At 51.7% G+C, this 11,049-nt stretch overlaps 1 protein-coding gene across 1 annotated transcript; it reads left to right on the top strand.

Moving 5' to 3' along the window:
• The first annotated feature begins 30 nt into the window (after nt 1-30).
• Nucleotides 31-9,434, top strand: Ecrg4 (ECRG4 augurin precursor). Its single transcript, XM_033761739.1, has 4 exons — nt 31-185; nt 3,385-3,432; nt 5,615-5,772; nt 9,080-9,434. The coding sequence occupies exons 1-4, from the start codon at nt 107-109 to the stop codon at nt 9,239-9,241; spliced, it is 447 nt and encodes a 148-aa protein (XP_033617630.1). The 5' UTR covers nt 31-106; the 3' UTR covers nt 9,242-9,434.
• Nucleotides 9,435-11,049: the final 1,615 nt, after the last annotated feature.

Raw genomic sequence — 11,049 nt, forward strand, 5'->3', positions numbered from 1 at the left:
GCTCTCTCTAGTCAGCGCCAGCCTCCTCCCCCTAGTCTTGCTCGCTCCTCTCCTCACTCAGCTCACTCCGTGTTCTGTGTGCCCCAGGTCCTCCTCGTCCCGCCCCATGGCTGCCTCCTCCACACGGCCCACCGTGCTGGCCCTGAGTGGGCTGGTGCTGCTTCTGCTCCTGTGTCTTGGTCCAGGTGAGCGGGTGATGCAGGCTGAAGGCGACCCTGGGCTGAGTGGTGATGGGGCTCTGGTTCTGCGGCTCACCCCAGAGGGGCCCTTGCGCAGGCGGAGTGGGTGCTGGGTTCAGGGGCAGGGACTCAGCTTTGCAGGGCCACTTGGCATGAGAAGGACAGGGCTGCAGGGGAGAAATGTGCAGGACCCCCGGGAGCTCTTTTTCTGCACTTTGCTTATCAGAATAGATGTGGAGAACAGAGTGCTGATTGAGGGGCTGCGGTCATGCAGTGGGGTCCCTCGAATTCTGGTGCTGATGGCAGCAACAGAGCTGACAGCTTCTCCTCTTTCTCCAGTCTAAGACGTGTGGGGATGACTCCCGAGGACACAGGCTGTAAAACATTCATTTTCAGGACTCATATTTTATTTAATTCATGCCCAGAATTTAGGAGTCACTTACAATGGAGTCATTATCACCCTGAATGCATGTGAAAGTCTTTTGACACAAAAGGGAAAATCTCCATACAATCCAAAGCTGACTCCTTACCTGAAGTATGGATTGCAGGAAATGATCACAGCTCCCTTGAGGAGCGAAGTAACATTAGCACCACGGAAGGGGTGTCTTGCAGTTCTCACTCTGCCACTGCTGGAGACTAAACTCCAGCTAGCTGTACTTGATGAATTGGGAGGTGCTTATTGTCACAGCCAGGAAGTTAAAATGGATAACACTGGGATAGAACATCCCTATCACAGGAAATACATCACAGCCATTCTCCCATTCGCTGCTCCTTGCTTCTGAACGGGATTGGTGTGGTGACCAACTGCCCATGTTACTGTGCAGTCTGGGGTGCATGGGGCACAGCAGGGATGCTCACAGTCCTCATGTGAGATGCACCCTGCCGCTGGTCAGTGGTTGGGTTTGACAGTTGTGACACTACTTTGCCACCTGAAGTTGCAGCCTCCCAGGAGGTGCCTAAACCTGTGGTCTAAGGGCAGCCCAGGCTCCAGGTGTTAACTGCGAATCACTTCCACAGAAGGCGGACAGGGAGGGCAGCGCTTGACTGTGTGTGCTGCTCTGGATGGTGTTAGGAAGAGGAGACAAATGTGATGACATCCGTGAATGCCATTGTTGGAGCTGAGGAAGGCACCTGTGGCATTGGGCAAAGATTTCTGTAGGTGTCTTCATGGGGTTTTGGTTGGAGCCAGTCTCTGAGCGGCACTCCCAGCCCATCTGATAAGCAGTTACCTCTGAGTGGCTCTGGTTGGCTGTGAGTTTGGAGTCACAGCCCCAGGGACACCCGATGAAGACCTCTTGGGGCTGCTTGTTTCTCTGCTGTGGGTCATGGAGAATGTCACTTCCCATCCTGATCTGTGGCCCAGCACCCTTTCACAGATGCTCCTTGCAGAAGAGACGTTTCATTTCTCCCTAAGTTTTCCTCTTATCACACGTGCCTGGGATCTGGATACTCTCTTCCCTGGAAACGCCAGCTTTTCTGTGACCTCCAGGTGAGAGTTGGAAACTGAAACACAGCACTGGGGGCTCCAGCCAGAGCAGTGACAGCAGGCAGGACACCGATCCTTCTTTAGAGAAGCCACCCTTCACCACTGCAGCCTAACATAGCCAGGCTTCCCAAACAAACTCGTCACTGTAGCCCGGCCTGGCACAGATGATGAAAACCATCAGCTACTGTCCACTACACTAGTATTTTAGCTCTCGGTCCAGTGGCCACCGAGCCCTCCTGTGCAAGATGTGTGGACAGGGTCCCTCTGTCCCCCTGGCCTCCATTGTGCTTCCTATAAGATAAAGGTAGCCACCTGTTACTATCCCAGCTGGAAGGACGCGCTGTTCATTTATGGGGACAAGAGGTCTAAACTGGGAGACACAAAGGGTGGCAGCCTGCTGCTCCCAGGAGTATCCGGGCTTTTTGCCCCTCCTGAGGCTGTGAGTGCTCCAAGGAGTGGCTGCAGGGAGTGCTGGGACCCCAGTGGATTGAGCCCAGGGGCCATGGGCTCTGCTTTATGAGCGATACGGCTCAGAGTTGTTTGGGTTCAACTTCTGTAAACCCTAGCACCCTAATCAAACACCATCGCAGGCAGCATTCTGTTTGGAGCAGCCAGTTGATAACACTTGGCTATGAATATTGTTTTGTTCTCCTTAATGATGTAGTCAGTTATTTAAATAGGGATTCTTTTTTTAAAAAAACAAAACTTTTTTTCTACCTCTGAGCTCCAATGGCAGCCCGAAGTAGGGATTCCTAATCTTATTAGAATCACAGATACTTCGGAGAATCTGGCACAAGCTATGCCCCTTTGTGGATGTGAACAGTTCTTTGACAGTCCTTTCCCAGAGCTTTGGAGCTGTCTGAGGCCTGAAAGGCCCAGAACCCACCAGGAAGGCAGGTATCACCACCAAGGCTGGGATCCAGCTCCTAACCCTGAGCTTGCTCTGCCCAGGACCAACAATGCTTGGGTCATTCTCTGGAGCATACCACTCTGCTCAGACAAACCTTGTGCCTATGTGCAGCAGTCAGAGGTCACAGGCTGCGGAGCGGTGTCCCATCAGCCCATATGGGGTGGGTGTGCTTTCCGGCCAGGCATTCTGTGAAAATGGTCAGGCTGGTTAGTAGCTTTAACAGCTGAACAAACAATGCAAATGATCCCAGCCACACCTGGTTACAGGACAGTCAAAACAGGCTACCCCGTGGGCTGTGTGTTCACAAGCCGGGAGTGTTGCTTGGCTGGGGTAGCAGAAGTCCCACCCCTGCCCCTCCCAGTCATTGGGTTTAGTGTCTGCCTTAAATCTGGGATGATATTGTCTTGAGATCCTTAACAACTGAGATCCATAAGGACCTTGTTTCCAAATAAGCTCACATGTGCAGGTTCTGGCAGATGTGAAACTGGGGACCCATTGCACCAGGAAGGGATGTAATGGATGGCTGGACCTCGTGGGAGGACATCAGGGCTCAAGTTACAATGCCACTGTTCCCAGGGAGACACTTGAGTCATCAGGTCCCTGGTTAGCCACAGGCACTGTCACTAGGGTTAGGTACAGTCACCCCATATTGGTTTCTCTACAGAGCAAGGAGGCAGCAAGCACGAAGCTCAGCAAAGCACTTTGCTCCCAGTCAAGGCAGGGCCTTCTGCTCTCACCACATGGATTGCTGTTTGACAATTCAAGGTTATAGATGACTCTGAAGCTGGTTTCTGCTTTCATTCCTTTAGGTGGCATAAGTGGAAATAAATTTAAGCAGATGCTGCAGGAAGGAGAAGGTAAATACCACTCCCCACTAAGGGATGCGTTCTTACTTGGATGTAAAGAAAATGGCAATCACTGTGCATTCACAGCAGGCTTGTGTTTGGAAAATCAAAAGTATCTGGTCCTTAGCAGATCTGCTGGTCTGAAGTTTGTGTGTGTGTGTGTGTGTGTGTGTGTGTGTGTGTGTGTGTGTGATCATGCATGCACTATTTTACTAGATAAATATCCTTGACAGGAAATGTTTGAAGGTTGTTTTCTGAATTCCTTCTGTGTGGACTCAGAAGTAGAAGGAAGAGTGCTGCTGTTTTAATCAAACACTGTTTTAGAGCTGTGTCTAGACTCAGTGGGCCCTTCATGCCTGTGAAACCTGCCAGGAGCGTGGGCATGAAGCTGTACAGCTGTGCTGCCCTGGGACTAGATAAATATCCTTGACAGGAAATGTTTGAAGGTTGTTTTCTGAATTCCTTCTGTGTGGACTCAGAAGTAGAAGGAAGAGTGCTGCTGTTTTAATCAAACACTGTTTTAGAGCTGTGTCTAGACTCAGTGGGCCCTTCATGCCTGTGAAACCTGCCAGGAGCGTGGGCATGAAGCTGTACAGCTGTGCTGCCCTGGGAGTCCATCAGTCCAGGCAGGGTGTGCACATAGCCAAACCTCAGCTGCAGACCTGCTATGGATGTGCTCCTGAGTGGTAGCAGTGGTGGGACTCCAGAATGTCATAGAAACAGATGTCCTCAGGGTCACGGTACTGGTCCTGGGCTACCACCACCAGCTCAGTCTGATGGATCCATAGTGTGGCCTTGTGCATGTCACTTCCCCTCACAGCTGCATATTCCTTGGTGGCATTAAGTGTCTCTGAAACTAAAGTGTGTGGTTGCACTGTCAGGTGGCTGTTGAACAATCCTTCTTCCTGTTTGGTAGGGTCTTGCAGGCTGGAGCCTTTGCTTCAGCATTCAGGAGCAGAGGGAGGAAAGCACACCCTCCCCATGTGTTTCTCGCCAGGGTGGCCAGAGCTAGGGAGCCACCCTGGAGTCAGAAAGTTCCTGGGTGAGCTCCCAGCATCCTCTCAGTAGCTCCAGCTGCCCACAGTCCACCCCAACCTCAGAGGTGGCCAGGAGGGTCCCCTTCCCAGGCTGTCTTTCGCAGGGCCAGCCTGTTATAGCAGAGGTAATCATGACTTGTGGACATGCAGCCTTCATTCTTCAGGTCAAGAGAAGACACACACATTGAGCACCTGTTGTATACAGTCCCCAAAGGGTTTGTAAAAAGCAAACCCTCCTGGTGTTTCTCTGTGTGACATACAGAATCCTTAGCACTTGTTTCTCTGCCCTGTGTGTTCTTCATAGTACCACTGAGCCAGGGACTGTCATAACATTTATAGGTGAGGTACAGAGGCTCAGAGCACAGCAGGGCAAGTCTAAGAGCACAGCAGCATCCCCTGAGCACCTCCTGTGAAAGTGGCACTGAGTAGGCAATTGACAGTGGCAGGAAGATGCGGGAGGGGGCAGAGTGGAAGCCAGGAGGGTCAGCACTCTCAAGGCTCTGAACAATCAATCTGAGCCTGGGGCACTGTGTGCTTGTCACCTTTGTGAATGCACCCCCAATGCATGTACAAGTGTACAAGTGGAAGTCCACATCTCCCTCTGCTCTTGAATGCATAGCCCAAGGGGTGGGCCACCAATCCTTGCTATGGCAGGTGTATGGCGATTGACTGTCCCTGCTCCCTGGGAACCTAGGAGCTGAAGGTTAACATGCACTCTTTGTGCATTGCACACAAATAGGGACACCAGCTAACCAGAAGCATGGGAACCACCACCAGAGCCATCCTACCATGGTGGGCACGAGAGGCAGGCATGATTTCTTCCAGTAAGAAACCTCATTTGCCAGTGTGGTGGGCACACTCTGGGAGGCTGAGGCTGGACGATCATGAGTCCCAGCCTAACCTGGGTAACATAGCAAGACCCCGTTTCAAAATAAAGATAAAAACTTAAAAAGGAAAGACTGGCAATGTAGCTCAGTGCAGAGGCCATGGGTTCAGTCCCCAGTGCTAAAAAAGGAAAAAGGAAAAAGAAATATCATTCAATCATCAGGGGAAAGGGGACCAGGGAGGTTGTCCAGTAGGTGCCAGATGCAGGTGCACGGAGGAGGAGGAAGTTCCAATCGTCCTGTGTACTTGGGGATGGGGGGGTGTCATTGCAGCCCCTGCTCCAACCAAGGCAGATGTGGCTGTGGGTGAGAACAAAGCCAAACAGTTCCTGGGCAGCCTGAGACGCCAGCGGCGGCAGCTGTGGGATCGGACGCGGCCTGAGGTGCAGCAGTGGTACCAGCAGTTCCTTTACATGGGCTTCGACGAGGCGGTGGGTCCCTCCCTTGGGGCTGGGCTGTGGGGCAGGTAAGGGACATGGACGCTACAGCTTTGCTAGCTGCTGGTGTCTGTTTTCCACAGCTCTGTCAAAAGCTAATTGAGCTCCTGGTTCTGGAGGACACCAGTGTGTCCTCATTTGTCTGGTGAGAGCCTTGTGGCACATGGTGTCATAGTAGCACAGGAGGTCACAGGGTGGGGCAGGAAGGCACCTGCAGCTGCTCTCTACCAACCACTCTCAGAGGACTCTTTCCCCTCCAGAGACCCACATCTGTCCCTTCCCAGGGAAAATCCCTGACCCTGGAAGCTTGTGACCTCACATCAGGCTCCAGACATTAAAGGTCCCACTGCATTAGCTCAGCCACACAGGGGACCAGGTGTCCAGCATACGAATCTCCTGAAGAAGCACCCAACACCTGTCCACAACACAACACCATCATTCAAGCGCTGTCCTTGAACGGGACCCCAACACCCACTGTGTGAGGCATTCGTTGACAATCTCTTTTCCCTGTGAGCACTTTTAACTGCACTGTGTGGATTGCTTGGGCTCCCTTCAAATAACTCACCCCCTCTTTACAGCATCAGCTTTATGTCAGAAATGTGGGGCAACAAGAGATAGGCGCACAGCCCACTGGAGACAGTGGAAAGGGACAGACACAGCCTGTGGGGAGAGCCCAGTCTTTGTGGGTATTTGGAGAGGATGGGGTGGTTTGAGGTTTTGGAGTGCAGAGTGCTTGAACCCCACAAAGGAAAGAGAGAGAATACTTCTCATCTGGATTCCAGCTGGGTGTAGTGCAGGCCTGGGGAAGTGGGGCTAGAGACCCGGGGTGAAGGGTCTGTCCTCCAGAGCAGAAGGCTCTCTCAGCAGCAGTGTCTGTAGGGGAAGTGCTTTCTTGGGTGCTACTTAGGCGGCCCTGCAGAAAGAGGTAAGGTGAAATCTCTAGACCAGTCATTTCCACGCTACAAAGATGCAGTCCTGTGGCTGTGTCGTCATGATTCCCTTCCAGGCCCGGTCACTGAACACTTAGTTTCTCCCCAAATGTCTTTTGCTACTTGAATTTTTTTTTCTTTGTGCAAAAAGCTAAACACTGACAGCCAAACTCTGTGCCAGGCCCCGCCCCAAGTCCTTAGATGAGTGAACTTGATTAACACTTGCAGCTCCAACGACAGGCAGGCACGTAAGGTTTCTGTGTCGCTGGCCCCCTGGGTTCTGTGCTCTGCGGGGGGACTGAGTGTACAAAGCTGGATTCTCACTGAAGGGTCCATCAGGGTTGTCAGGGTGCACACTCCTGCAAGCAGGGCAGGTGGGATCCCACTCCAGACTCCACTGTACCTGGGTTTTGAAATACTTAAACCATATTTCCTCGGGAGATGAGGTGCACTCCCACTCTCTGTGATTTGTGTGTCTTTGATAACCATCCCTGAAATGGGTACGAAGAGTTTGACATGGGGAAATGGGGAAATACTGTCTGCTATCAAACTAGAGATAGATGCGGATCAAAGAAGGTTATAATGACCACGTGTATGTCAAAAAGAGTAGCAGCAAGGGTGTGCAAATGTCACCAGCATGGATTGTTGGCCCTGGGTTGTATGATCCCTCATTTTCCTTGTCCCCATCTTATGTGTCTGTGTAAATCTATCTTTTTTCTTTTTCCCCCTTTAGCACTGTGGATTGAATCCATAGCCTTTGCTCTGAGCAACATTCTCAGCTCCCCTTCCCCTCTTTCATTTTAGGTTTTGAGATGGGGCCTCACTAAATTGCTAAGTTGACCAGGCTGGGCTAGAACATGTGATCCTCCTGCCTCACAGCCTTCCAGAATGCTGGATTACAGGTGTACATCACCATGCCAAACTTCCATAAAACTTATTGAAACACGCGTCACAAGCAAAACCCTCAAATAAGTTTATGAAGTCCGAAATCTCAAGAAATAAGATCATCTCACCTTGACCCCAACAAAGTGAGCAAGGCCAGTCTGGGGATAGTGGAGGCCATGAGGTCTGGGTCCTTCAGGCAGAGGCTGAGTGAGGGCCCAGAGAACAGCAAGGCTGAGGCCGGCCTCATCCCTGCTGTGGCCACAGGGCCATGACCATGACCACACACATATCTCAGCCTGGGAAGTGATGCAGTCGGAACTCAGGGCTGGGCTTGCACTGAACATGTTGAGTTCACACGGTCCTGAGTCAGAAACCTGAGCTGAAGGATGTGAGTTGGGAGCCGACTGGACTGGTCCTGAGCAGCCCTGCCAAATAAAGTAGATTCTGGAAACACAACCTCCAGAAAAGTGACCTGGAAGTGGCCGCCCCAGCCCACACCTGGAGAGGTCCCACAGCTCAAACTGCCTGCCTTTGCCTCACCTGAGCATAGATTCCTGCAGCTCCCCAGACACTTGCTGTGCACTGTTAACTTTAAAAACAGACTCACAGTGGAGGCTGGACGCCCACACCGAGACCTGGCTGGGAGTAAAGCTCAGTGGTACAGCATGTGCCTAGAGTGCAAGAGGCCCCGGGATCGATCCTCAACACCACTGGAAAAGAAGAAAAAACAAAATGAAGGTGGGAGTAGCAGCACACACCTATAATCCAAGCACTCAGGAGGCAGAGGCAGGAGAATCACTGAGTTTGAAGCCAGCCTGGCCTACACAGTGGGTTCAAAGCCAGCCTGAAATAAAGCAAGACCTTGTCTCAATAAACAAAAAAAATCAAACCAGACTAAACCTTGAACATCACCTCATGCCTGTCGCACTCCCCTCCAGGCCTCCCCTGCTTTCTGTTGTAATAATGCAGTAGTCTTCTTTCCTGTTTGTTCCTAAGGCTTCTGGGAGTTGGGGACTCTGACCCCCACCCATGTCTGGCTCAAGGCCTAACCCTGCACAGTGAGAGACACACCATCCCAGAACCTGCCCCAGGTCTCTCTCAGATGCTACTGCTGCTGCTGATTTAATCAGCCAGCATTTATTATGTACCTACTGTACAGCAGGCAGGCACAGCAAGGGTTGGGAAGCTTTTTCCCCCCTGAGATGAGGATCCTGCCCATCTCAGGCTGAGTCTTTGTTGACCTGGGCAGTGTCTGCTTTGTTTTTAACAGGGTGTTTACATCCCTAGCCTGGCAGAAGTCTCCCTCAGGTGAAAGGGCTCTGGCCATACCATTGAACTAGGTGCAATGGCCTCAGGGCAGGAGAATGAGGGAGTTATTCCCAGTGAGCACTGAAGGTAAACCAGCCAGAACAACTGGAGGCAGGTGTGACTGGGGGTGGGGTGTGTGTGCATTTAAATATATTCCCACCAATCTCTTCCTCCTCCAGAAATTTGAAGATGACATCACTTACTGGCTAAACAGAGACTGGAATGGACACGACTACTACGGCGAAAACTATCAACGCCACTATGACGAAGACGCGGCCATCGGTCCCCGGAGCCCTGAGAGCTTCAGACACGGGGCAAGCGTCAATTACGATGACTACTAATGGTCCCTGGCTATACTACCCCCAAGAAGCTGGGTCCTGCCCTTGGGGGTCTCCCAGGGGCTACCACGATTGGGCTTCCCTTGGGCTTCACATCTGTGCCCTTCACCCCACTCTGTGGGACCAGAAAGCTTAAGCAAAGAACGTACATGCCAGTGCCTAACCGTGCAGCTCATCTAAACTTACAATAAAAGCATTTTCTTAAAGGAAATGTCTCTGAATTCATTTGGAAGGTGACGAAGCTGGTGGCATTTCTTGCTGCCTTGCTGTTTTGAGGTTGAAGCACTGTCTGGGGCCCTTTCCCTGTGAGCATCCTGGGAACCCTAAAACCACCACTCAGGCAGACCGTGCACATAGAGCATGCAGACTTTAGTTTGTTAAAATGCAACTGCCCTAAAAGCAAAACGTGCAGTTGGAGAGGAAACAGGCTGAGGAGGAGCTGCACTCATTGGATGGGTGGCATGGAGGATGCAGTCACCACATGGCCTTCTGAGAGCTTTCTGGGTTCCAGCCCTGCCTGGTAAATGCTGTCACATGGTAGGTGAGGAGCGACGGGAAGTAACTGAGGTCCAGCTGATTTCAGACCTTACTCATCTAAAAAACTTTGTTCCATGAACTCTAGAAGGATATAAGAATACACTTGGCATCTTGGGGAAGGGTTGTTTGCCCACAACATGCCCAGACCTACAGAGGGCAGTGGCTCAGACCCCGGGCAGGGCAATTGAAGCCTCTCCTCTTTCCTTCAGGAAAACCTAATCCTGGCTGTGAAACACACCTTCCCTCGCAGTGGGTGCTGAATAATCTGGGTATGCCAGGGAACAGGGTTTGGGGACAGCAGTTTACAGCCAATTACACATATGTCCTCCTGCTTCCTTCTGGGGCATCCTTAGGACTTTCATAAAAAATTTGTGAAAATCTATGCATGACCTAAAATTCACCGTGGTGACTGTGTTTATATGCACAGCTCAGTGGCATAAAGAAGGATCACGCTGCTGTGCAACCACCACCATCCATCTGCATAGCTTTTCTACCACCCCAGACCAAGCAATGCCCTCTAAGCTTGAGCTCCCCAGGCCCCTGTCCATTCTGTCTGGGCTATGTGACTCTGACCCCTCTGTTCCCTCACTTGCGTGGTCCCGCAGTACCTGTTCTCCTGAAAGTGTCTCCTTCCACTCAGCATGGTTGGTTAGACACATCCTGCAGGCAGCAATAGCAGCGGCAGCAGTCAGCTTCCTCCCTCTCCGGGGCAGAGTAATACTCCTCCGTGTGTCTGTCCCTGTCTGTGTGTCTGGGGGGAGGAGGACAGATATGTGAGTGGCTTCCCCCTTGGCCATCGTGAATTGTGCTGCTGGGAGTCTGGCACGAATGTCCCTCTGTGCCCTGGCCTTCCATTCTCCTTGCAGCTGCTGGATCCTGGGGTCATTCTGTGTGTCACTTCTGGAGGAGCTGCCAGGCAGTTTCCAACACTCCCACCTGTACAGCATAGGGTGGTGGTGCTGGCTTGAACCCCGTGGGGGGGTGCTCAGGAGAGGGAGGCAATGGGGGACACCTCTGCTATTCTCCTGGTCCTCGGCACATGCTTGTTGTTTCCTCCATCAGCTATTCTTGCAGAAAATTTTTTGTAGATTTTCCTCAAATTCAGAACCAACAGAAAAAAATTATGTGTGTGCACATGCATGCGTGTGTATGTGTAGATGTGCAAGCGTGCACGCGCGCGTGTGTATGTGTGTGTGTGTGCACATGTGCATATTAGCCTGGCTTCTCTGTTGCCGTAGAGCAAAGAACTGTCAGGAGGCTCAGCCTGAGGTGGA

Source organism: Fukomys damarensis, unplaced genomic scaffold (genome assembly GCF_012274545.1).
Source record: "Fukomys damarensis isolate Sample0158 unplaced genomic scaffold, DMR_v1.0_HiC HiC_scaffold_9, whole genome shotgun sequence".
Classification (NCBI taxonomy): domain Eukaryota; kingdom Metazoa; phylum Chordata; class Mammalia; order Rodentia; family Bathyergidae; genus Fukomys; species Fukomys damarensis.